The 27,047-nt window shown below is 44.6% G+C and overlaps 2 protein-coding genes across 3 annotated transcripts; both read right to left on the bottom strand.

Moving 5' to 3' along the window:
* Window positions 1–219: 219 nt before the first annotated feature.
* On the bottom strand, window positions 220–21,125 carry CSDE1 (cold shock domain containing E1). 2 transcript variants are annotated; one of them, XM_083878592.1, is made up of 20 exons: window positions 21,019–21,125; window positions 17,251–17,694; window positions 13,557–13,755; window positions 12,796–12,905; window positions 12,369–12,461; window positions 11,743–11,840; window positions 11,520–11,601; window positions 11,059–11,187; window positions 10,775–10,900; window positions 9,844–10,056; window positions 8,000–8,140; window positions 7,754–7,912; window positions 7,325–7,432; window positions 6,525–6,700; window positions 6,010–6,122; window positions 5,246–5,365; window positions 4,860–5,038; window positions 3,755–3,918; window positions 2,538–2,670; window positions 220–1,307 (listed from the first exon to the last, which is right to left on the bottom strand). In XM_083878592.1, exons 3-20 carry the CDS (start codon window positions 13,753–13,755, stop codon window positions 1,260–1,262), a joined length of 2,391 nt encoding a protein of 796 aa, XP_083734718.1. In that variant the 5' UTR covers window positions 17,251–17,694; window positions 21,019–21,125; the 3' UTR covers window positions 220–1,259. The 2 variants fall into 2 exon arrangements, with proteins under 2 accessions (XP_083734718.1, XP_083734719.1); XM_083878593.1 differs by lacking the exon at window positions 12,369–12,461.
* A 1,446-nt stretch (window positions 21,126–22,571) lies between these two features.
* Window positions 22,572–27,047, bottom strand: SIKE1 (suppressor of IKBKE 1). The gene is made up of 5 exons (XM_083878267.1): window positions 26,852–27,047; window positions 26,632–26,737; window positions 26,227–26,369; window positions 24,323–24,436; window positions 22,572–23,908 (listed from the first exon to the last, which is right to left on the bottom strand). Exons 1-5 carry the CDS (start codon window positions 27,008–27,010, stop codon window positions 23,828–23,830), a joined length of 603 nt encoding a protein of 200 aa, XP_083734393.1. The 5' UTR covers window positions 27,011–27,047; the 3' UTR covers window positions 22,572–23,827.

Raw genomic sequence — 27,047 nt, 5'->3', positions numbered from 1 at the left:
GAGGTAACATGAAAAAAAAAAAAAAAAAAAAAAAAAAAAAAAAAAAAAAAAAGGGGGGGGAAAAATTAACCAAAAGAAAAAAAAAATAAAAGAAAACAAAAAACCAAACCCAAACCAAACCACAGTACTGCCCTCTATTCCAAAAAGTAACTCCTGATCTTTTTGGTTAAAGTAATACTTAGACCAATCATTCAGTTTTCTTGCTTGATAAAGTGTGACTGGGGAAATGGAGGGAGGGGGGCAGGGGAGGGGAAAAAAAACCAACCCAAAAACCAAAACAAAATTTAAAAAAAAAAAAAAAACAAAAAAACAAAAAAAAAAAAAAAAAAGCACACAGACATCAACTATTCACCTTGATGAAAGTCTCAATACAGCTATGGAAAGCCTAAGTATTTATTCTCTTACAGTACACTGGGTGCCGGCTGCAAAAAGAACAAAAAAAAATGTATCCACTTCAGGCACAACTTCTTTCTTTTTTTTTAATTTAAATCAGTAAAAGAAACTGGGTTTAGAAGCTGCAGTGTTCTAAGCAGCAGCAGATTTGTGCATTGTTTTAAATATATTTAAATTACCACACTGATGGCACACCTCAGCCTTATGAAATTCTGCACTGTCTGTTCCAGAACACTACAAAATCCACCGACCCTGGGAGAGACTTGCACTGAGTAGTTCTAAGGACTGGCTAAAAGGAGTCAAGTTAAATGAACTAGGAAAAACACTGTAACATTTGGCCATCAACTCCAGGTATCTGAATGTTTGTGGAGATCAGATAGAAAGGGAACTTATTCCACCCTCACATGGTCCTCAGAATTTGAGCAGAGTGAGCTTTAAGTGAGTCTTTCCTTCCACTCGGGAAAGAAGATAATGCAACTGAGCACTAAGGCATAATAAACCTTGGCCAAAAACAAGGATAAAGCATAATAACTGTAGTGCAGAATTCCACAAGGTCTGCCCGAGCAGAGCTGTCTATGTTTACTCACAGAGGCAATGGAGATTGCAGTTACCAGTTGCGTTAAATGCACCATTCAAAACAAGCTTCTAAAATGTGATACTATAAGGCGCCACCTTTTAAAGTTCTCCAGAATGCAACTGTGCAGAAATTTAAAATGGTTTCGTAAATTTAATTTTAAACATAACATGAGAAGGTGTTAAAACTGGTGGAATAGCTTCTGAGAATTTGGAGGAAGGGGTGAACAGGGAGATATTCAGTACCCTTCGCCAGCCCCACCGCGCGGCCCAACGTCGCCGTGGGGTTGGGATCAGTCTATAACACCAGCCTGGCGGATCTTTCTCTCTGCACCAAATCCCTGCAAGGAAAACAGAACAAGCTTTTAGCTCCAGCATCACACAGTCATGGAATCATTTACACTGGAGGAGGGCTTTCAGATCATAGAGTCCAACTGTGAACCCGGCACTGCCACTGGGCTTTGAGGCAGAGCCTGGTCTGTTCCACCCAAGCAGCACCTTTTTAATTAGTCATGTTTGTTTTCAGAAAAACAGGTTCTGTGGGATGTTCTTTGTAGTCCAAAACACTGGAGAGATTCCAGACACTTTTCTCCTGCTTATCAAGAAGTGGCAGAACGTTGTGTGAAAGCCACATCTGGGTAAATGGACTTCACTTGCTACCTCTGAGGTTTATAAATGGAGAGCAAACTAAGACAGCCAAGACAAAGCAAGACAGAAAGGCTCCAACACAGGCAGCAGTAATTAGAAGGGCACGGGGCTGTTCCATGTGACAGAGCTCCAACAGCAGAGGCAGGTTGGCATCACACTTGGAAAGGGAGCCTGTGAAGCAGACTTGAACCAATGTTGGGAAAGATGGGACAGGAAGGGCTTGTGGATATGATTGCCTGGCAAGAAATATTGGAGATGTAAAACCTGTGAGTGAAATAGAAATGAAGGGCAGCTCTGAGAAGTGATCACGGCAGGCAGGAAGACGGGGATGAGCTGGAGATGGGTTGAAGGACAGAAAACAAAAGGACTCAAAAATGCAGCCCCTCTCCACCCTGCCAAGGCATCAGGGAAAAGGTACATAAGAAAGTAGTCTTTAGAGTTTAGAATACAGCATGATATTGTGACATAGCAGTTCTCATGGGCTGCAGGCAAAGTCTGTAGGTTTTGTATCTCATGCCGGTTGGTCACTGTAAATTAGAATATTCAGCACAAAAGGAGATATAATGTATTGTAACAAGGTCCTTGCTCTGGTCTACCTCTTCTACCTCACTTATCTCTCTCTCTTACTGCTCTAACCCCTGCACTCTTCTTACCTCTCTCTTACCCCTCTTAGCTTTTTTACCACCCTCACCTCATACCCTATCTCTCTCTCTCCCTCTCTCTTTGGGGTTCCCTCCAGCCCAGGCTGGTGACTGAAGGCAAAGCCCTTTTTACCCACAACCCTTGCAATAAACCCCCGTGTTTCTAGAACATCTCAGCTCTGCAGAGTTCCCTCTCCCTGCCATCCATGGACACTCCTACACCAGCAGAGGCAGCAGGGCTGCTCCCAGCCCTCAGAGGAGCTGCAGCCCCCCTGGCAGTACCTTTGAGTTGTCGGGGCCGCGGGGCTGGCGGAGCACCGTGAGCCGCGGGGCGTTGGCGTCGTCCAGGTTGATGCTCTTTAGGCGGTTCACGAGTCTATCGGGACGCGGAGCAGCCACGGCCTTGGCGCCTTCGCTGCAATGGAGCACACACAGGGCAGGGTCAGCCCCGGGCTGGGCAGGGCACCCCAGGCTCTCACAGGCCTTGAGCACAGTCAGGTATAGCAGTTACAGGCTGCAGAAATGATGCTGTGTGACAGCAGACCCAGCTGATGGCCCAGCCCTGCCCCAAAGCTTGCTGTGCACGCTGGACTCTGCACTAGCAGGAGCTCAGCGCTCTCCAGAGTGTGTTCTTTAGGGAGTAGAGGTCTTGTATTTACTCTCATGCACACCTAACCAGTGTTTCCTGCATTTCTATTGCCCAGAGGAGCTGTGGCTGCCCCTGGATCCCTGGAAGAGTCCACGGTTAGGCTGGATGGGGCTTGGAGCAAGCTGGCAGAGTGGCGAGTGTCCCTGCCCAGGGCAGGGGTGGAATGAGATGGTTTTTTAAGCTCCCTTCCAACCCAACTCAGACTCTATAATTTAACTGCAATAATAAAGGCTTGCAAGTTGCCAGCATATCATAGCAGAGCATTAACATCTCTGAAGACGATGGGAACACAGAATTTTGAGACAATCATTAGTTTTCTATTACTGCTGAAGTGCTATCTCAAGCTTAAACAAAATACAAATTATGCAGTTTTCTTCAAATGTGTATATAGTTAAAAAAGCCCTAAACCCTTCTCTTGTAAGAAATGTCATGCCAAAAAGAAGAGCTATTAAAAGACAAGTTTTCTATTTAAAAATTAAAGCTGCTCTTCAAGAATGAGGTGGTGGCAGCACTGCGGAGTCTGCTGCACCCACACAGGAAAGCCATCAGTTTCCTTATCATTAACTTCCACTTGCAAGGCAGTATCCAAATTCCTGCTACAGGGGGAGTTTAAGAATAGGGTAGAAAGAGAAACAACCATCTATAATTAGGAGGAGCTGGGAATGCTGCTGCTGCCTGCACTGGATGCCCTGGTAGAGCTGGGAGCTCTGAGGTGCAGCTCTCCCTGCAGGCAGCTGGAACACAGAGCTCCTGCTCCAGGAACATCCAGCTGAGGCAGGCCCAGCCTGCAGGGCCCTGCTGGGATGCAGACACCGTGCCAGGGACAATCCCTTCAATCCCAAAGCCTCACCAGACACGCCACACGTTACAGGCACTGCATTTTCCTGTGCGCTGGTTCAGGATTACAGAGAACTCCACTTCATCCCCAGCCTGGAGCTCCACACCATCCTGGACTTCTTTGACATGGAAGAAGAGCTTTTTGCTGTCACCGACTTCATAGTTAATGAAACCAAACTGAAAAGCAACACAGCACAAGGTTATTGATTTGCTCTGCATCCAGACAGATGCAGTAATTTACTCAGCACTGTAGTTTAACTACTTTTAAATAAAACTTCAAAACTGTGGTGCCTAATAGAAGTGAAAATGCAATTTTTGCAGTGATCAGAACATTCTGTCTAGAGACAATGCTTCTGGAAATCCAGGCACTCTTCCTGGCATTGTAAAGTCACATTTAAACCCTAAAGTCTATAGAACAAGTTCTGAAAACTCCCCCCAAATTCTGGCAGAGTATTAAACAGAGAAGAGCAGTGCCCCAAGCTCTGAGACTCCACTATGAAGTTACACATCAGCAACCACTCTGGCCTGTCACTGGGATAAGAAGCCATTTATTTCTATTTTTTATTCTATTCATGTAATAAGCCAGGAATACCCATCCAGCCCCTCCATAAATGACTGGAGATTAGTGCTGCACAGTATCTGTGAAAACAGACAGCATTTGCAGCATTTAACTTTTTAATCATTCCAGGATGCAACGAGGACAAAGATCAGCCTTTGTGTTTCAGGTGAGCTGTAATCACTGACTGCTTAATGCTGTGAAGAAGCTTCTTCCAGAAGCAAAGGATGTGCATGTTTTATTATTTATTTTTCTGAACATTTTTTAAATACTCTGTGCAGTAGAAACCAGTTAGAGCAATTTCTATGACATCTCAAACCCAAATCTTCAGAATTATCTGCTGCCCAGCAGCTCTGATGGTTCAGCACCAAACCAGGCTCTGAGCTCACCTTTACTCAAGTCACAGCAGAGCCTGGCACAACCTGGGTTACACCTGCTCCCTAGAGCAAACTGTTTGGGCACAACTCCCTGAAATCCAGTGCTGAGGTGGTTCTCAGCTGCCCTGTGCCAGCAGGAGCAGCTTTTCCCCATCCCCGTGGCCCTGGTGCTCAGTGCCCCTCACCTGGTCCTTGACGCACTCCACGGTGGCCCTGCGGAACGGGGTGATGTTCACAGCCATGGTCTGCCCGTTCTGACCCAGCACACACAGCTGGAACTTTACTGTCTCCCCCTTCTGCAGACAGTCACCTTTGTTTGCCATGCCAACAATTCCAAAGGGATAGACCTCCCCTTTCATCTCACCTAAGGGGGAAAGGACGAGACAGAACTCAGAAGCTTTTACCACCAGATTTCAGATTTCCAATATTAAAAATGCTGCTTTTACAGTCAGCTTAGTTAGCAGTGTGGATACAGTTTGTATTGTCAGTAAAATCTTCAACAGCTCTATTTACAGTGCATTCAACTTGTGCACTTGTGAAAAAAAAAACAATTAAAAGGAACCAATCTTACCATCCTCCATGACTTCAATCATGCCCTGGTACTCTGTCTGTGTGGGATCTACACTCCTCAAGGGACGAATTACTTTACCAGAGTAAACTGTTGGATCAGCTTCTTCAGTGATACCATTCACTGAAAAGAGACAGAGAATAGAAGAACAAGATGTTTTAATCACAGTTTATTTTAAAACTGATTTAAATAAGTGATTCAGATTGACCAGGACTCAACATTTTGCGCTGCAAAAAACTGAATCAAAATCATACTGATGTTTCATATATGGAAGTAGAACAGTTTTTCTCAAGAAACTTAAGGTCAGGAAGCTTGTAAAGCAAATCAAAGTGTTTCACTTTTCTTCCACTGCATTCCCTACTCACTTTACTCATTCAATAATCCTAAAGTATGCATTCCCCCCACCCCCAAGTCCTTAATACCCTCCCCCATCTGCCCTGCTCCTGCCACCTTTCCCCTGTGAGGAACAGCACAGTGAGTGCAGGTACTGATCTGGCCACTTCTGCCACTCAGCCTCTCCTTATAACCCCCAGCTGAGGAGGGCTGAGGACACTAAAGCTCCACAGAATTGCTGCTGTGCACACAACTGTTGGCCTGTGCTTGTGTGTTCTCTGCAAACACAGGCAGCAGCTTTCAGGGAACCAGTGACCCCACACTGAGCATCTTCTTGCTCTCAGCTCTGTTTGTAAATGGATCATTAACAAACTTTACCCCTCAGCACATGTCAAGAGCCCTGCAGGCAAGAAAGCACCAGGTAACAGCCTTACCTGCATGTGTTTTGTTTACTTTCTCTGCACTAACTTTGTTTCCTTTGCCTTTTGACAAGCTGTATTCCACAGTGTCTCCAAGTTCCAGGCTATCGATATCACCACAATATTCACTACAGGAACAGAATGATAAACAGTTCTCTTTTATTTACATGACAATAATGATGCTCACCCAACATCCACATCAGTTACTGGAAATTATTTTAATCCCTCATTTACTTCACAAGGAATCTCCATTGAGGAAAGTGAGCATTTCAAATATGTAACACAACTGGATTTCTTGGCCTGGGAATTAGAGGCACAGAACACCAGCACAGCTGACTAACAGAAAAGCCTGAACCAGTCCAGCAGACATGATAAATAAAACTGCAGATATCTAAGCATATATAATATATATATATATATAGTGTGTGTGTGTGTAAAGTGCAAATGGATTTAACACTCACAACCCAACAAAACTCCTCACCCTCCCACTCCCCCCAAAGAGACACATGAATAATAAAACTGCCATTCACCTGTAGTGGAAGAAGATCTCCTTGTCATGATTGGCTGTTTCAATAAACCCAAAGTTATCTTTCAGGGCTGCCACGTATCCCAAGAGCCTCTTGGAGCTGTAGTTGCGTCCCAACATCCTGACAGAAACAGCCGTCTGCAGCCCGGTTCTCTTCACCTCACACACACAGAACTCAACCTGGGGGACACATGGGGGTCAATACCAGACAGAAACGTGCAAAGAAAATCATGACCATCAGCAAAAAACACCCAAATTCATTTTGAAGCTGTGCAGCTCTGCAGCAGCACCTGGGCTCTCCAGGAAAGTAATTACCTAGTCACTGCTTTCCCATAACCACATCAGTCACTGACATTTCCTACATTCCAGGGAGCTGCACCACACCTGGGATACCTGCAAGGCAACCCAGCCTCCAACACCCAGCTTTTCACCCCTGAAACATGAGAGCCTTTCTCTCCCTGGGGATCCCCTCCTTTCCCTACACTGCTCACACTGGGATGTGCCTCAGTTCACTCATTTTGGTTTTTAGAGACAATAACCAGAATGGCTCCTGAGGATTTTGTTGCTCTTCCCAATTCTCCAAGCTTTTCCCTTTTCCATTGTCTCTCAGGCTAATATGCTCATGAGGGAATATTCTCCCTCTTCAGTATCCAGAGGATATTTTTTGACTCATTTAAACACAACATTCCAGGTGATATCACACACATGCCTTGTCCCCCATTTGTTCCAAGTAAAGGCAAAGAGGAGCTCACGCCCCACAATGCCCAGAACAGCCTTTCCCAATAGTACACTTAATTCTCTTACCTTATCTCCTATCTGGGGATTAGTAGATCCTTCCACATCCTTGGCCTGGTAAGGAATGGTCAGTTTTACTCCACAGTCATCATACACAATTATTCCATCTTCAGCTTCCTGCAAACAAGAGATCAGGATTCAGCAATCAGTGTCTCTTAAGAAGAGTTTCCTACACACAGTTCAAGCACAGCCCATTGGAGTCTCACTAGTTTTACATTAACTGCTCAAAAACACAACCAAACTCTGGATAAGGAGCTTTAAATTACATGAGACAGTATTTTAAAAGGCAATGAAAGTATTGCCACCTGTTCCAGGAAGCATTTATTGGAACTTTTAAGTATTCTGGCATTGTTTAAAACAGCAGAACAAAACAGTAAGAGATTCCTCACATGAAACTTAATCTTAAATAATTCTATCTAGAATCTTATGTAGCATTACCTTCTCTTTGCCTTTATTTGGGCTAGTGGCTTTGGCTGGAGTGGCTTCTTTGTCTATAGTGCCCACAAAGCGATGTTCTGACTGGGTGTGGAAGGAAACTGTGCCCTTGGGAAGCTTTTTAATCCTTATGGCATGGTTCCTCTGGGCAGACAGCATATCCTGGGGAAGAAATCCATCAGGTTACAGATAAACTGTGCATTGTTTCTTTAAACGCTGAGATTTTACAGGAGTTTTAATCCCACTTACAGGAACGACGGTGAACTCTACTTCATCAGAAATATGGAGCTGATTTCCATCCATGATCTCACTGAAGTGAAAGAACATCCGAGCATCCCTGTCCACACACTTAATGAAGCCAAAGCCATCCCTCATTGCTGCAATCACACCCTGCAACAGCCAAACCAACAATTACAGTTTAATCCCTGGATTGTGGCCTCCATCTGCAGCTGCTCCACGTGGCAGGAGGGCCTGAATCCTGGGAAAACACTTGGTTTAAGCAATTTCCTTCCTTGCAAAGCCTGGTGCTCATGGCCCTGCTCAACCTGAAATGCAGACAGGTTCTTCCCACCTCAATCCTGAAGTTAACTTATGATGAAAAGTGAAGAATATTCACTTAAGCCACTACCAAGGACTGAAATTAAAGAACCTGCCAGTACAACACAGGGAACACAGTGGGGCAGCTCTACAAACACTGTATCTCCTATAGGAGCATGTAAAACATACAACCATTTATAAAAACAGGAAATAAAATCAGTGTTCAGAGGAAAGTCTAAGAGACAAACCATCAGATTTCCAGTCACAAATGAAGGAACGACAGAGAAGCGGTTAAACAAGACTCCCATACCCGTGGGTGTGTTATGGGAACACACTCCCATGTGACACAGGAGTTTAGTGCCCTTCCTGACAACCACTAGAGATGGAATGCTGAGTGATAAACAGAACATACTGACAAAAACACAAACCTTACTAACAGAACCTGTCAGAATTAAGGTAGAATTCATTAACATATTGCCTTGAACCCAGTTAATACAGAGTTTAGCAAGTCTCAGGACAAGCTTAGAGGATCTGCATGACAGTGCAAAGGTACCTTCCACTTTTAGGAACATTCACAAAACCCAGCAATCCAATCAACCCTCCTAGAAGCTGCCAGCACTTATTACTCCCGTGACAGCTCAATTCAGGCAGGCAGGTGTAGGTAGCAAGAGCAGAAATATAAGAAGTCTATAGGATAGAAACCCAAAATCTCAAAGGATGAAATCAAAACTCAAGGGTTTTTTTAAAGCCAAGGGACAATAATTCACAGCACAATGTGACAACACTGTAACTGAACTCCAAATTGCAAAGCAAAGCAACTTGGAATTGAACCAACATTCCAAGTTACAGGAATGAAAGATATTCTGTAATACCCATTAGCACATCCATCTTAGTCCCTGTAATCCACAAAGAGTTTCTTGTACTGAAAGAACTCTTGACCATCCTTGTGCTTGACCCTCAGATAGAGATTGGTCAAAAAACTTCAAATACAAAAGCTGCTCACAGTCCTTCCTTCAATTATTTACACTTTTCACTACCTGAACCAGGGTAGTCCCAGGGTGTTCAAGTTTTCCTAAGGAAGATGAGTAGTCACCTCTTTAGACCCAAGCATGTGAATTTTAAACTGCCAGTTCAAGACCACATTACTTCTATCTGCTACAACCAACCAGGAGAGCCAGTTAAGGTGTAATTTCCTAACAGAATTTCATTTAAATGTTAAAAAAATAGTTAAGATTTTATTTGTTTAGGGCAAAGATGCAGAGAGCATTAATTCTGAATTTTATTAAGGCAAAGATGCAGAGAGAATTCTGAATTTTATTATTTTAAGGCAAAGATGCAGAGAGCATTCATTCTGAATTTTATTATTTTAAGGCAAAGATGCAGAGCATCAATTCTGAATTTTTCACCTTGCTTGCACTGCGGGTACGAGAGGTGGATTTCAGAGCAGGCAACGGAAGACACGAGTGATTTTTGTATTTATTGTAGACAGCCCCCAACTCATGTTACACCTCCACTTTCCCCTCGAGAACTGGAAACATTTAGAGATGGATACTTGCCATTTCTCTGGTTTCATTAGTAAACTGGAAAGTGTTGGGGAGAACCTCGATGTTGGTGGCGCGCTCCAGCTTGTCGCGCCGGTCCGTGGAGATGTTGAACCGAACGTGGTCACTCTCCAGCAAGGTCACCTTGGATTTCGTGTCCTTGTCTCCAAAGGGAAGCTCTTTAGGGATCACAAAGTCCACTTTGATGCGGCCAGGTAATGGATCACTCTGGGGACAGAAAAACACAAGGGAAGGTTGAGTTCACCAACAGGGAGCCAACAGCACAAAGCTCCTGATAAATCCTGCTGGGCTTGGGCTCTGGTCCATTTCCACCACTCCTCATCTGGAATTTGCCCAATGTAATGTGGCTTTTGGAGCTCTTGGTTGGCTTAAAGGTTTTTTTTTTAGCCCCAGCCATGTCCTGCTGAAGGATTTCTCTCTATTTCAAGGATGAAGTTTATAACCATACTCACAATACTTCTAAAAGGCAAGTTCTTTTTTATTAAGTTTTCAAAACACCCCAAATCTTCCCACACTAACAGAGACTCACTTAAAACCTCAGTGAAAGTGCTCATGAACACTCTTCCAAGTCCAACATTACAGCCCAAAAGCCTCATTAATTGTTAATGCTCACAAGAATCCATAGATCTGGCTTATCCCAGCAAATATTTTTCCCTTTTTCCCATGTCTTTTGCTTTAAGGATATGTCCTAACCCCACAAAAAGTATAGCAAGTATTTGAAGCATTAAAGAAAACACACAGTCCATCATGTACTACTACCCTAACTCTTCCTCTTTGGATCTGAAATTAAGAAAAAGAGTAAATCTTTACTCTGACATGATGCTTATGCAACAAACAGGTACTGGGAGAGGGGAACAACTGTTTGACTGGAATTCAATACAATCAAACCAGCAATACACAAATTTATTTAACTACTGAAACTCACCTGGTTTTTGCTGGGTACTTTTGGAATTACTTTGGTTACAGTTCCTTCAAAATGTTCAATGCTGATATCTTCAAAAATGACAGTTCCTTGAGGCAGCAGTCTAACATCTGTTGCAACTTCTTTACCCTAAGAGCACAAAATCAGTCAAACATATAAAGAAAAGACAGAAAGTAACAGAATTTCCCAATGAACCTCCTCCCCCTTTTTTTAAATCTGGAGAAAGCAGAGAGCTGAGCAGTTATTCCCCAGGACCTTGGCTTCCGTTTTACTGGATTTCGTCTTACATTTCTGTCTTTGATTGTAAACTCCACATCATCACCAGGCTGTAAGGTTTCTAGGTCACCTTTAAATTCACTATAATGAAAGAATATCTCCTTCACGACATCACCTCTCTCAATAAATCCAAAGGCTTCCTGCGAACAGAAAAAAGAAAAAAAAGTGTTTAATTGTCCATTATTGTAACACACCAATAAATCATTTGATGGGTTCTGTTAAACACAAAACAGACTCTGAATCCCAGCACAGCATTCACAGGTGTACACAGCTGACTGCCACAAGAAATATAGAAATAGAAATAAATGGAACTTTCTTTGTTAAGAAGAGCAACAGCATCAAAGATGAGCTGTTTAAACCAGTTCACACAATTTACACCCACAGCCCAAGCTGTTAACAACTTAAATATTACTTTGAACAGCACTCTTCAAAAACTGCATTTCATTTTCAAATGGAACTTAAAATCACTTACTTTCATGGCACAGACTACTCCTTGACAGCGGGCTTGTTTCTTTTTTAATAGCATAATGTTACGAGCACTTACAGCACCAGTACTAGAGGAAAATAAAAAAAAACCCCTGTAAATTCAAAACTGAAACAATAATTAAGATTGCATTTCATATAATAGTTCTTGGAATAGGTATAAATTCTGCCTGACTACTAAATCAAAATATGAAAAAGAAAAATCAACTTACTGTTTATTTGTATCAATTATAAAGTTTATTTTATCTCCTGTTTCCAGCTGTACATTTCCTTCAACATCCTCTGGGGTGTAAGTCAGGTAAAATACTTCCTGTAAATTAACATTAACTGAAATTACTCTATTTGCAGAATAGCTGTTTCAAAGAAAGATTAACACAATTTTAACAACAATATTGCTTAATTTAGTGAGAAAAATCAACAATAATAAACACGGCATGCAAAACATTCTTTTTCCATCGTGCTGTTTTTGGTGAGTATGTAACAAGCAGCTTAACTTGAAAGGTTTTGTACATGACCATCTTTAAAGGCCAATTTCTAAAGGTTAAAATTCAAGATAAGGACACATGATAAGTTTAAAAGAGAACATCTATTTGGCTCTAGGAAGTTCTCCACAGACATAAGCAAGCAAACTGTCTAAATAATATTTTTTTTGTAGTAATTACTAAAGCATGCTTTTTTTTTTTTTTTTTTTGGCCAAAAACTGCACAGAGTTCAGTGCAGTGTTAATTGCCTACATTAAACTGCTTTTTATTTTGTTGTTTTTTGTTTTTTGTTTTTTTTTCTCATAGACCACAGTGATGGATCAGTGAAGAGTTCAAGTAAAATACGCAAGCTTTACCCCATTACGTTCGTAGCAAACACTCCCTGTTGGACTTTGACCCGGGGCAGCTGGAGATTTACTCTCTAAATTGTGAGGAACAGCACACACAACCTACCAGTCAAAAAAAAAAAAAAAAAAAATCCATTGCTAGTCATTTCAGGAGTGGTTTTTGTTGTACATAAAATGAATCTTAGTATCCTCTACTACATACTCAGCAGGGAATGCCACATTGCAAATTTTCAATCTCACAGAACCCCTCGTGGCTCTAAGAAATGTTTGGAGCCAAGTAAGAGGCTGAACTGAGTCAGAGTAAAGTGAAACTCTGAATTTTTACCCAGAGCACACTGAAATATATTTCAGTGTAACTATACTGAAGGTAGTTAATATCTATGTTAAATTAACCTAAAGGATAGAAATGATGCAGGAATAGAAAATAGGCACTAACTTGTCCATTTATTCGTTCTTCAGGTAATATTTCTGGCTTTATCTTCACCAGTTTAATAGCAATGGGTTTTCCAGTTCGGCGATCAGAAGACACTTCAAACTCAACATCATCTGCAAGACAATCAAACATTGCAATGCTGTCAGAGTTCTGTCTGGGAATGGGGATTTTTTACAAAAAATCACTAAATGACTGAGTTTAATCCACTGCTTGTAGCCAAACACAAATCAAGTGCAACTCAGGTCCTTTTGTTACCAAGGAAGGACACAATTTCCAAAACTTTTCTGGTTTTTCTGCTTATTATCTCCTGTTGTCAATGAACTATTCTGGTGTAATTCCACAGCAATTCCCTCCCCCTGCCTTGCTCACTGCACAGCAGACTCCACACTGAAGTTCAGACAACATAACAGAGGACATGAAAGTGTTTAGAAACTTCGCTCTCACGGTGATTTATCAGCATGAAGTTGCAGCCTCCTCATGCTGAAAAACACTTGGCCATCCTCAAACTGATTCAAAACAAAGAAAGAGGGAGCAAGAGGGAACTATTTAGAAGAGGTAAATTCTCCCACACTCTGAGCACTTGCCTCCATCTCAGCTAGACAAGTCTGACCTAACATTGCACCTTTTCCTTTTCCACAGCAGTTTGTATCACAAAGCGCCGGGAAAGAAGCAGTGAAATCGTTCACTGGAGTTCAGCCCCAGAAGCAGCAAAGAGCATTTTCTGACAGCACCAGAGGCTGGTGCTGGTGCCAAAGCTCAGGTACCTCCTACTTTGAGCTCCTGCAGGTTTCCATTGTACTGGGAGCAGTGGAAGAAGAGCCGGGCCTGCCGCTCCGAGCACTGGATGAAGCCGTACGAGGTCAGCAGCTTCTCGATGACGCCGGTCTCGCGCAGCGCTGCCGAAGTACCGTTGGGGTACCCGTTGTGTCCATTGTTGTGGAGCAGGTTTGGATCAAAGCTCATCTGGGCCACACAAAGCACAGGCAAAGGACAACATTGAGCATCAGCTTCCTCCCTTCACATACCCACAATGTAGTAACAGTGATGCCTTGAGTTTGAGCTTTCATGTGTTTTACATTCTGTGGTGCCCAGGGGTGCAGCTCTGAGCTCAGTCAGTGTCACTCTGCACAGAGCAGGGAGACAAAACAAATCCTTTTGCTGCTGCACACCAAGGACAACTTTCAGGCCCAAAAACATAAACAACAGTGGGCTGAAGGGAGTAACAAGAAGGATGAGAGCTCATAACCTGGAGCTGTAATTGGGCAATTAAACCCCAATATTCAAATGGACCAAAACTTATTAAAATCTAAGATCTCATGACTGGTCCATTTTGTGACCATTTTGGTGTAGCCCTGTTCAGGCTCTTGTCCTGCCCAAGGTGCATCCTAAAGGCCTTTCAATAAATCCCTACTTTATTCTCTACCTCTGTCCAGTCTCTGTTCCAGGTCATCTTTCCCAAGGCATCAACACAAAGACCTTGTGTAAGTTACTGACATAGTCCTAAAATTTGTTTTTAAGTTTTACTCTGTTCTTAAAACAGGGTAAAACCACCAAAAGAGTTGAGCTTTTCTAACACAGTAATCCTTAAAATTTATACAGGCAACATATTTATAAAACAAGCCAGAATTGTAACACCAAAACAAAGCTTGCTTAGAACAAAACAGATTTCTGGCATTTTTCAAGTATTACACCTCAAAGCACTCCCACATTCACTGTTTCACACCAGAGCCTGAAAATATCTGAAGTATCTGCTCTTCCAAATTAAACAGGTGATTAGAAAAATGCAACAGTTCTGAATCAACACAATTAGGTTCAAAATCCCTGCATAGTTTCTCCCTAGTTCATGTGTTCAGTCTTTCATAACAAAAAGTGGTATTAAGTAATTAAACAGTTATGGAATTAATAATCAGAATTTAACATTCCTGTGGCATAGAAGCTCAAGTGCTAGAAGGACACAGAAAATTTGAAAATAGCACTATAGGTGTAATGAACTGCTAAATTAACTGACATCTATTAAAACATTTTATGTTTTGGGGTATTTTTTTCTTTTCAAGTCACAGATTCACCCTTGAAACACTCTCAATCCCTTTACCAACTCATTGGCTTTTTTGATGTACAAGCCTCCTATTTAAGCAGGGCATTTGGACTTACAGGTTAGCAATTAAATCTGACAAAATGTATTACACCTCACTAAACACTGCAATTCCACAGAGACAACTGAAGGAACCCTCTTCTCTCCAAACAGTCAATATACATCTTAAAATATACAGGATTATTTGTCAGTTTCCAGAGGTTTTAATTTGGAAACAGAGTGAGATCATATCAGTTCTCTGCTTTCTTGCTGCAACAAGCAGAGAGATTAAAAATTACTCAGCAATGTGTTTAGTGGAGATAAAAGACACCTGAGCAACTTGTAACAGGGTCATGTTTCTCACTCTAACACAGCCAGTGAGTTACTCAATGGATTAGAAGGCACAGCATTCTTATTCTGCTGTTTGGAAATCAGTTTAAAAGTGATCAAAGAGCACCAAAAAACACCTGCTGTGAAGTTCTTGGGCAGAAATCTTTGGTCTTGGAGACAGATATTTAAAAAATAAATTGGAAACAAGCACACAAAGTAAAGATTGACAGTATTTTACCTCCAAGAGGAGGAGGTCTTCTCCCCCCTTCTGGTTCAGACCCACATGGGTTAGATGGAGAAAAACACAAATAACAGAAGGTGGGAGGGTAATATGAGGAGGGCAATGGATCCCAGGACAGTGTAATGGTCTCCATCCCACAGCACTGCTCAGCACTTTCACAGTACAGTGTTACCACACAAGGCTCTATAAGAATTCTCTGAACTGCTGTGATATCATTTCTGTAACATGCATTGCTTATTTCCTCACTCTACATCTCACTTTTCCTTCCCTTAAAAATTAGTACCAATCAATCAATCAATCAATGCTGCCCTCTTATCCTCACCCAACCAACCTGCAGTAACTGGCATAAACCAATACCCTCAACATGTTCAACTCATGAAATACAGCCATGGCAGAAAATAACGAATGAAAAACAAGACCCTGTTAGAGACACACAGAGAACTCCAGCCCATCCCTCCTCAAAGGCCTCTTGCCAAAAAGGCTTTGTCCAGTGAGTCCTGGGCACCTCCAAGGACAGAGGTTCCACCACCTCTCTGTTGCCTCAGCAAAGATCTTTTTCCCCTCCTGTCCAGCCTAAGCTGCTCAAAGGACAAAAGCCACAACAATCACATATTTTTATGCACTGGATTATAGTTTAAAGGAGATAATTTCTCTGAGTATTTAACAAAAAAGCTGCTAAGATTTAGTGACCAGTTCCTGTCAGCATCATCCCAAGATAACAATTCTCATCTTTTGAGGAAGGCAATCCCAGGACACTCCACACAAGAAAATGTCCCTGTGGGAACACCACAGCTGAAGTGTTTTAAGCTATCCTAGAGTTTGAAATACTTTTCAAAAATAAACTGGTCCTGCAAGTAGGATGGCTGGGGGAAGAGAAAATGATATGTTATTATACCTTCTCCCAGGAGAATTACAGACCAGAGCATTAACCCATTCTGGGAGCTGGAATGAGCCAAAGGCTCCTGTGAGTCACCAAATGGTCACCTCACCTCTGATACAAGGGAAGCCACAGACAGACTCCCTGCCTCAAACATGGACTAAAGGTACACCAGGGAGAGAAAATGACAAGAATCCAGCTTAAAATTTAGCTCAGAATAGCCTCTCTTGGAGTTAGAAAGCCACAGTGCTTCACCTCCTGCTCAGGCTACCACTACATGACATGGTTTGAACAGCCTGAGATTAAAGGAGCAGCACAAAGAACTCCTCATCACTCCTCTAAAGCCTGACAGCTTCAGCTCAAACAAAGATTCCTCAGGTGGCACTAAAATTTGCTGTACAAAGATACTATAAAGTATCAGCAGCCTTTCCAGATAATTGTCAAATTCCTACATCTTATAACTGGAATATGAAATATTAACCTTACCAAAAGATATATTCAGAGGAAGAAAAAAAAATACCTGTGCTGTAAGACTAACAGACTAAAGATAAATTATTTGAGAAAAGGGATTGGAACCACAAAGTTACTGTTATTAGAAGAAACACCAATAATCAGCTTTTAAGGGTTATAAATATTGCTAAATAGAACCACATTGCAGGTGCTATGAATTCACCATGCTAAATCAACATAACAGCAAAGAATCATGGAAGCACTGAATGGTTTGGGTGGGAAAGGGGTTTTAAAGACCAGCCTGTTCCACCTCCTGCCATGGGCAGGGACATTCCCACCATCCCAGGCTGCTCCAAGGCCTCACTATTAAATGAATTTATTACTAAGAACTATTAAAAACAATCTAACCAACCCCCACCCCCTTCTGTTAAAACCTTAGTGAGAACCAAGTTCAACAACACACAAATAACTTTGTCCACGTGCACCAACCTCGCAGTGATATTCAAATATTGCACTTTCAGTAGTATTTGCCGATTCTTCTGTTTCAGCACAAGTTTCTAAGGATGAAGACTGCTATTATTTTATAAAAGGGAACAAAAGGAAGAGAGACAAAAAGAGAAAGAAAAAGATAACAAAAGAAGGTGATCTATCAGGCTCTAGAGAATACAAGTGCTGCTGCCCTGGGCAGTTTCACTACAGCACTGGAGAAAACAAAGACTACTATAGCAGCGTCGGGACGTGCTCTTTTGAAGCTGTTGAGTAGGCACAAACTTCTTGTTTCAGATCAAGCCTTGTATCTTCTTCAGTGTTAAGTTGCCTCTTCTTTGGTCTTGAGTTGTTACAATGTGGTATATACTTATATTCTTTTTTTTTCCTGATCTGAACTTGAAGCAGCAGTTTCAGGTGGTAAATTCTGTTCTGTTCCACTTCATACTGGAGAAAGGAGAAAGACACACACACTAAGTATCACTTTGAAGGAAATTCTCATTAAATCACAGAATGGATTGGTTTGCAAGGGACCTTAAAGACCATCTACTACCAAACCCCCTCACACATCACTTTTAGGTCTTATTAATAACAGCATTTCCTCTACCTTAATACAGTAGGTTTAATTCACATTAGGAAAAGCTGTTTTACAAACACATTTGGCATTCCCACTTCCAGTTTTACTTGGTAGACTTCAAGCCAGTGAGATGGTATTTCCAATTCTGAACTCTTCAGACACATTTAGGCATCTCAGGGAAGGTCCCAGGGTGTACCATTAAAACACAACTTCATTTTGATCATCAGGATTTCACCCATTAGCAAGCCCTAGTCCTCCCATCAATGACTTTATATGGGTGCTTATTAAATTATGCCATTAATTTATGTAAGTGCTCACAAAGATCCTCAGAGGAGCAATACGATGTATATATTGATGGCATTAAAATTTCCTGGTTACTTCTGTTGCAAAGATTAAGGACTGCTGATACCTGAAGCATATTTAGAATTCTATAAAAATTAACAAACTTCTCAATTCTGTGTACAGACACCGCATATAAAATAACACAGAACCATTCTCTGGACTTCTGAAACAGTTTTTGTACAATGTTGATAAAGTATAATTATATTTGTGTAGCTGACACCAGCGAGAAGACTTTCTGCACCAGTAACCAGTTAATTCCCTCTACAAGTTTCCAGCACCACTTTGTCTGTTCATGAGAAAAGCAGTTCCAGCAAACTGCCACCTACCACACAAAACAAACCTTACAGGGATAGAAGCTTTCCTTGAGAAGAAATCAAGTTTTGAGTTTGTTGCTTACTCAGTAGATAGGGAAAAAAAAAAAAAGGGAGGATGTTTTTGTGGACAAAAGCGGGTGAGAAGCAGCACAGCTCTGACCTCACATACTCAGTGGAATTCTGCAGAAATCTAAAGGTATGAAAAGCATCAGAGCACAACTGTCCCCCAAACCATTCCGCAAGTCCCACACTAAAAGAGAAAAAATATGGACAAAGCCTATTTTCTCCAGAGTAGCAGCAAAGTGAATTTCACAGCTTATACTGAGCTCTGAATTCCCTCTGGTGATTTTAAAGAGTTTAAATGACTGAAATCTGACTGCAAAGAGACTTCAAACTCTCACCCCAGTGAAAATGCTGAGTGGGGGCAGCTATTGCAAGAACCCCAAACCTGCAAACTCATCTCCAGTTTTACAGAAGTTTGTGTTTCAGTGATTTCCCCCAGCTGAAGCATCTCCTTCAGCCGCCACTGAGAATTTCCAGCTGAAATGAGTTTTCCTGTCAGACCATTAAATAGGCTGAATAAACTGGGTGAAGGCTCAAATCTGGTGTGAAAGGTTTGCATTGAAAGATTAGATTATAAAATACCATAAAACAGAAGACACAAAGCTATTGCAGAGATAACAGTATCACTGCTTTTCCCTCACCTCAGCATTACACTGGGGCAACTGTTACCACAATCTCTGTCAGGACAGTGTTATTCTGGGGCAGCATTTCAGCTCTCAAATGAGCACATTTCATCCCAGGAACTGCACAGACACTTGGAATCTTCTCACATTCTTATCTCCCATTTAATTAGACTGATATTATTAGAGCTCTCCTAGAGATGTAACTCATATCATATTACATTTATCATTTTTCTGGCCATAAAATACATCACTTTTTCATTTAATAATCAAAATATCTCATCTGATCAGATAAGACTAAAGCTAATTTTATCAGTCATGGAGTAAAGGCATAAACTTTTCCATTAAAACCCAGTGTGACTGATAACAAGATGGGTTTGAGTTATTAATTAAAAAAAAAAAAAAGCTCACTAAGCAAAAAGAAATCTCACTGTGCTCATCTGCCACAAATTCTTTACTTTTTAATTCACCTACTATAAATACTCCTCCAAATGGTAAACACCCTGAGCAGCTGCCCAGCCCCCAAGTCTCACTGCCCTGCTGCATTTGTTTATTTCCAGCTGAAAAGGCTTTAATGCAAAGACAGGGAAGAGCCGGGCCCTGCTCCTGAGGCCTTTCATGTGCAGATCCCGCTGAATGACAGCGGAGTCACACGGAGCTGCCCACAGGCACAGCACCCACAGAGCCCCGCATGGAACCTGCCCGATGACAGCATTGTTCTGCTTCCCCTTTTCTTCACAAAAACAGGCAACTGCAAAGATGTGCGTTCTGTGTATCAGAACACAGTGTTTCCAGAAATGACCGTCTATGAGGTAAAATTTAATGAAGATAAAACTTTGTCATTTCAGCGCGCACATACAGCACAGATCCGTGGAGATCAGGCTCCTCCATCTCTTTTCAGATGGATATTGGAGAGCAGCGCCGAGCACCGGCCCAGGCAGTGTGTGACAGCTGTGAGAGCAGCCACCAGCACAGCAGTGAAGTCCTTTTCACGTCAGGAAAAAATACATTTATGACGGGAAAAAAAAAAAGAAATAAAGAACCACCAAGGACATCTGTAAACAACGCGCGGAGAAAAAATAAAAACCAGAAAAGTAGTTAAAAGAAATATCCGGATTTTTAAAGGGTCGGGAGCCGAGCCCCGCGCTGGTATCGGTGCGGAGGGCAGAGAACCGGCCCCGGTCCCTCCCGCGGCCCCGCTGGCTGCGCTGCACCAAGATGGAGGCGGCGGAGCGAGGGGCGGCCGCGCCGAGGGGCGGCGCCGGGGCCGCGGCCAGCGGGGCCGCCGTGCGCGGGGGCGGGCGGCTCGGGCCGGTGACAGCGCCAGGGCCGTGCGGGCAGGGCAGGCCGGGCCGGGCCGGGGGGAGCGCCCGGCCCGCACACAAAGGGGGGCGATGGCGGCCGCTCCCCGCACACAAAGGGCCGCGGCCGCGCTGCGCCGGGCGGGGCCGCGCGCGGCACGCCGGGAGCCGCCGCCGCCCCTCCGCCCGCACGGCCCCGCCGCCCGCCGGGCCCGGAGCCCCCGCGGCGCCGCCCCCTCCTGCCACGGCCCGCCAGCCCCGCCGCCTCCCCGGACGGCCGGTCCCGGCGCGGTCTCGGCGGTGCGGTCAGCAGAGCCCCGCGGAGAGCGGCGCGCACCCCGCGGCCGCCGCTCCATCCCCGCACCGCCGGCCTAGTAGGCCGCACCCCCCCCAACCACCCCCCCCACCCCACACACACACCGCGCGCAACCCCGGCGGGGCTCTCCCGGCGCGGTGCCCCGGTGCGGGCGGAGAATGCGCGGGCGAGGGTCCCGCGGCGCCGGGAAGCCGCCGGGGCGGGCGGTGGGTGGCGGCGGCGCCCGGCCCGCACTCACCCCAACAGCTCAGCGCCCCCGCTCCAGCGCCGCCATGAGCAGCACGGCACGGCACGTAGGAGAGAAATCACGGCGCTCTCGCGAGAGCCGCCCGCGGACGGGGGGGCGGGGGGGGAGGGGGCGGGGGGGAAGGGGCGGGGCCGCGCGTGCGCGCTCGGAGCCCGGCGGGTGGCGCTCGCGGGCACGCGCCACAGGCGATGTGAGCGGGGGGGGGGGGGGCGCGTGCACGCGCCCGGGGGACAGCGCCCCCCCGCGGCCCGGGGAGGGAGAAACGGCTGAGGAGGGGAGACAAAAAAAAAACTGGGAGAGGGAGAACCTCAATAAAGGAGAGAAAAACCCGGAGAGGGGAAAGAGAAGCCCGGCTGAGGGGAGACACAAAAACCCTGGGACAGGGAGAACCTCAATAAAGGGGAGAGAAACCTGGAGAGGGGAAAGAGAACCCCGGCTGATGGCACAGAGCCCCAGCTGAGGGGAGACAGAAAACCCCAGGACAGGGAAAACCTCAATAAAGGAGGGAGAAACACAGTAAGGGGAAAGAGAACCCCGGCTGAGGGCACACACAATACCGCGGGAGAGTGAGAACCTCAATAAAGGGGAGAGAAACCCAGTGAAGGGAAAGAGAACCCCAGCTGAGGGGAGACAGAAAACCCCGGACCTGAAGGGAGAAACTGAGACGGCTGAGGGGAGAGAGAGAGAAAACCCCGGCTGAGGGAAGAGAGAAAACCCTGGTTGAGAGGGGATGTCTGAAGGGTAGAAAGAAAACCCCGACTGAGGGAGAGCTCGGCCTGGACCAGGGCAGTGGGCGCTCCAGGCCCTGTGAGGGGACGCCTTGGTGCTGGGCAGGCAGAGCTCAAGGGATGGACACAAGCCTTGTGCTCACTGAAGCTCCCATGGTGCTGAAGGATTGAACAATCAGGGGGAGACGCTTTGCCGACAAGGCAGAGCATTTCCAGTCCTGATGCTCCAGTCCAGTGTCCAACACAAGTGGATCAAGTTCTGAAAATGCCCAGCAGTCCTTGTGAACCATGTACAACTGGCCATTTACAGCCACAGATTCCAGCTCCAGATCTACAATGGGACAGGAGCAAATGTTTAGGGTGGAGATCAGGGAAAGGCTCTTCCCCAAACAGCAAGAGCTCCAGGAGAGTTTGGACATCACTCCAGGGATTCCCAGAGTGGGATTTTGGGCTCTGTGCAGAGCAATGGTTGGACTCCATCCTTGTGGGTCCCTTCCAGTTCAGAATATTCTGTTAACATATTTGAACTTCCTTTGCCAATTTTTGCCTGCTACCAATTAACAATAAACTCAATCAAAGCAACAGCTATTTAGTTTCTGCTTTTTTTTTCTGGCTGCACAGCAAGGACTTAATTGGAGGGATGTTACTCTCACTGAGAGAGTGAAGATAAAAATGCATCACAGGCATTCTGGATGATGTTAATTAAAAAAGTGAAAAGCCAACATTTTGGTTATTGTAATATTTCACTCAGGTGCAAAAGGCTTGAGAATATGCATGGAATTCCTCTAGGAGTCACAAAACAGAAAACACTTGAGAAAGTATTTCCCATTGGGTTTTTTTATTCCCTCCTGAACAATTTCTAATAGAAAATTATTTTATACAAGAACACTCCTGTAGAGAAATCCCTTATATCTACCAGTCTGGCTGGGTATTCCAAATGTTAACAACATCTCCAGTGTTCACTGTCCCTCAAGTAAGCACAGCAACGAGTCACTTTCTGCATCTATCAAAAGTCTCACTTGGGGAAAAAGTGGCATTAAAAATTTAAGCTAATAGTGGAAACAAGATGTTTACCATTCTCGGAAGATTATTCTTCAATCACAGGTAGAACACAAATCTTTTATATAAAAGTGTCATTAAAAATACCACCCTACTGAGAAACTCCTACAACTCTGCACCTCTAATTCCACTCAGCACAGGCCCTGCAGTAGCTAATGGAACCAGACTCACCTGTGATGCGACATTAAAATCCTGTGTGTGTGGGGCTGGTTTGGTTTGGAGGCGGACCTGAACCCCCTCTGCCCCAACCCAAACTTGTGGGAGGACAAAGAGCTTTGACCTGCAGGCTCTGAGCACATCAACAGAGCAGGGCTGGCTGAGAACTGGGAGCACTGGGAAGGCTGGGACAGGTCTATCTATTAAAAAAGATTAATCCTTCAAAAATGTGCGTGGCAGGAAGGGTTGTTAAGTCCAATCTTCACCCCTGAAACAAGGTAAAGTTTGCTCTGAATAGGAGTGACTCCTTCAAGTGCTCTGCTGTTCTCTCAGGTGCTCTCAGCAGTGGCCAGGTGACAAAGCCAGGCCAGGTGACAAAGCCAGGCCAGCCCCTCTGTCACTCACTCTGCAGAGCCCAGCTCTGTGCAGCCAAAGCAAACCACATCCCTGCCCCTCACACTCTTTTCTCAATCATTTCCTATTCCTTCTATCAAGCACAATAATCACAACCTGCATTATGTTCTCTAGCTACAGACAAGGCGGATTTAAGAGCCATCTGCACAGCTGGAATTATTAACTAAAGCTCATAGGAAATAACAAAGGGAGAGGAAATGAACCATCACAAGGGAGGACACATCAAATATTTCAGTGTTAAGCATCCGAGTGCTGCAGGTACTAAGACAGGGAAGGGTGCATGTTTTTGCCATCAACACTTCAGAAAAATGCAAAGAAAACAGCCCACACACTTTAAAGATAAAACAAATGTACAAGGAAACACCTGAAACAACAAATCTTTGTCAGGTAGTTTCATAACAGTCTCTGAAGGCTTTGGAGATGAGGTTTTTGTGGCCTTGGCTTCAGTCTGGCAGATCTTCTCTCCCCACCTCGAAGGACTCTTTGCTGATCGACAGCAGCTCACGCAGCTCTTTGTTTTCAAGCTGCAAAATCAACATTTTTGCTGAAATAGAAGTGAGCTAATTCACAGCTAAAGGACTATCACAGAAAGGTGCTAATTTGTAATTAAAATATGCTAATCTTTAAACAGTCCCACTCCTTCACAGATACATAGTTTGTACATTACAGTTTGTAATGCAAGCATTAATACAGTGCTGGCACATTGGAACCACATAATTTAAAACTTCTGTTCTTCCGGCTTTATTTATTTATATATATAGATATATAAATACAATATGAACATTACTGGCTTGAAAATAAACAATCATGTTCTGCATTTCCTCACCCTATCCCCACATTTTTAGTGTTTAAGTCCTTGACACAAACATAGAAAATCCAGAGAAAGTCTGGAGACCCCCAAAGCTCGATTTATCTTCAGCATCTGGCTCTGTTCTTACCTCCAACTGAGCCAGTTTCTCCTGAACTTTAAAGAATTGCTCATCATCCACTTGAACAGCTTTTCTCATCACAGCTCCCATCTCACATATTCTGTCTATTTGACTTTCAATTTCCTGAAAGACACAAAATTAATACACTCAGTAAGTTCAGGCAAAAGCAACAGTCGCAATTTATCCCTTCTAAATCACTTACTTCCCTTTTCCTGATTTTGGACTCTCTTTCTGCTTTGAATTTTAATCCTTTCCTCCCAAGCACTTGCAAGTCTTGTATACTTAAGGATAAGAACTTGTACTTTATTGTCCTTTATCAGCACTCCTTTATCAGTGAAAACAGTGAACAGAGACACAGCAGCCAGCAAGATAAGGCACCCTGACTTAAAGGGAAATAATTTCAAGTGTGCCAAGGTCTGAGATAGCAGATTCAGGTTCATGTGAACATGATTAGTAGGCAGCAAATTTTATATTGCTTTATTTGTAAAACCTGACTGACTTTATAAAGACACCAAAAATAAAAGCAAAGAAGATTTCGAGTGTGGCGTAAACAGCCTTATCTCAGAAGGACATCAAGCCATAAAACTAAAACTAAAGCAAGTAAGACCAGAGCCTCCACTGACAAATTCCAATATGGAGCAACATTCTCTGCTTGAAAAGCAATACAGCACATAATGAACAGGGTGGAGTCTCTTCAAGTGCCCACACTGCCTCTGGAAGATAAATGTATCACAGAGCAGAGAATTCAGTTTGGAACTCCATTATTCAGAAAGTATGTAAACAAATCAGAGCATCCAGAAGAGAGCTGGAGAACATAGGAGACTTCTGGGAAGAAAGATGATTATTTTTCTAAACTATTATTTTTCTAAACAGGAAGATGGTTATATTAAGAATATAGTTCTTTTAAAGACATTAGAAGTTTGTTACTGTTCTCCAAATGGTGGGAAGGAAAAAAACTCAAGGACTTAATCTGAAGTACAGAAGATTTTGCTTGGACATTGAGACAGACAAGAGATATCCCTCAAAGGGTTCCTCCAGAGCCTTTTCAGCTTTGCATTGGCAAGTTTTGTTCAAATGTAAAACCTTGATAAACAGCAAATTTTGCCCTCAGGGAGGCATTGGAAACTAAATGTAGCTACACCACTTACCTTCAGAGGAGTTAAGCAACTCAGAAAGGAGAACCAGTGAGTTGCCACATCTCAGTGCAAAGAAACACATGAGAAAAGCCAGGCTGGCTCCAGTTCCAATGCAAAAACTACAAAGTATGAGATGTCACTGGGTTGAACCGACCTGCTGTTCTCTACTCAGATAAAACAGCATTTTAAAAAATGCCTAACACAATTCTGAGGCTTTAAATGGAAATTTAACGTTATTCTGATGTTAACAGACACCAATATAAGAAACAGGCAGCAGTTACAGCAGCCACATCTCAGAGTTCTGTAATCACTGAGCCCACTGTGTACAAAGGGACACTTGAAGCCACTGCACAGAGTGTCTGGATTTAAAAACATCAGGGGGTGAAATCTCTTAAGAACTAAACATACACAGCTCAGTTTAGGAGGAATTTTTCCCCTTTGTTACAGCTACTGAACAGGAATGATAACTTGGACATCCTTGATTTCACTAAAGAGAATCAGGTACATTAAGCTTAACCCAGGGAAGTCACCACCTGGCTGGAAGAAAAAGCCTCTGCCTGGACTGTGAAGGGATTGTGCCTTTCAGGGTCCTCTGGGACAGCTGTTACAACCTTCATGCTCAGAAAGGAACAGCGGGAAAAATACCACCAAAGAGAGTCAGGATTCGGAGAAAATGTATTTTGGGGCACAGCCATTACAGGAATGTAAACAAAGATTGCATGACAGTGAGCGAGGGACAGGCAGTCTTCAGCACTCTCCTGTTCCATCCCACCTTACCCCAGAATTAGCCTGATGGGCTTTCAAGACTGGTTCTGCGTCTTCCCGTTTTCTCCCTTCCAACAGCTGCAACATCTGCTTCCTGTACTTGCTCATGATGAGTTCCAGCGCGTCCTGGTGCTCCTCCAGCGAGACCCAGAGCTCTGCAGGGCACAGCACGTCACGGCCAGGGCAGGAGCCCCATCGCTCCCCATCCCTGCGCTGGGGCTGCCCGGATCCCCGGCAGAGGAGACCCCCTGAGCCAGGACCCACCGGAGCATCCAGCGATTCTCCTTGACAAGACCCTCCCGCCGGGACACGCGGCACATCCCCGGCTCGGGCCCCCCGCCCAACATCCCCGGGCCCCTGCGTACATCACCCGCCGGGATCCGCCCCCGTCCCCAGCACCGCCCCGGCCCCGCTCACCGCGGTTCTCCTGCTGCAGGTCGCGGATCTGCGTGTTCTCCTGCGCCAGCACCACGTGCGGCCGCAGCCGGGACGGGTCCGGGGGCTCCGCCGCGGGGCCCGGGCCCTGCCGAGGAGACACACGGGGGTCGGTGCGGCCGCCTGGGGCCTACCGGGACACGGGGGTGGGTCTGGCCGCCCCGCCCGGGCCGAGCCGAGCCGAGCCGCGGGGGTCGCTCACCTGGTCGGCGCAGCCCGCGCCCGCCTCCCGCATGGCGGCCACGCGCCGGTGCAGCACGGCCGACTGGTCGATGAGCGACTCGGCCGCCGTGTCGTGCTCCTTCAGCCGCTCCAGCAGCGTCCGCGCGTCCGTCAGGATCTTATCGATGGTGCAGCTCATGGCGGGCGGCGCTGCTCACCGCCGCGGCGGGCCCATG

The sequence above is a fragment of the Zosterops lateralis genome, assembly GCF_965231275.1.
Source record: "Zosterops lateralis genome assembly, chromosome: 26".
Classification (NCBI taxonomy): Eukaryota; Metazoa; Chordata; class Aves; order Passeriformes; family Zosteropidae; genus Zosterops; species Zosterops lateralis.
The sequence above is the reverse complement of the archived record's forward strand: the minus strand, read 5'-3'. Positions and strand labels throughout refer to the sequence as shown.

What these genes read in the sequence shown, in the direction of transcription:
- CSDE1 (XM_083878592.1), bottom strand. Translation starts at nt 13,755, where the DNA reads ATGAGCTTTGATCCAAACCTGCTCCACAACAATGGACACAACGGGTAC. An exon ending in AGTAAACAAAACACATGCAG is followed by an intron (nt 5,366 to 6,009) that starts GTAAGGCTGTTA and finishes GTCTCTTTTCAG; the next exon opens with TGAATGGTATCACTGAAGAA. An exon ending in GATTGAAGTCATGGAGGATG is followed by an intron (nt 5,039 to 5,245) that starts GTAAGATTGGTT and finishes TTTCCCCCTTAG; the next exon opens with GTGAGATGAAAGGGGAGGTC.
- SIKE1 (XM_083878267.1), bottom strand. Translation starts at nt 27,010, where the DNA reads ATGAGCTGCACCATCGATAAGATCCTGACGGACGCGCGGACGCTGCTG. An exon ending in GCGCGGGCTGCGCCGACCAG is followed by an intron (nt 26,738 to 26,851) that starts GTGAGCGACCCC and finishes TCTCCTCGGCAG; the next exon opens with GGCCCGGGCCCCGCGGCGGA. An exon ending in CCCATCAGGCTAATTCTGGG is followed by an intron (nt 24,437 to 26,226) that starts GTAAGGTGGGAT and finishes TGTGTCTTTCAG; the next exon opens with GAAATTGAAAGTCAAATAGA.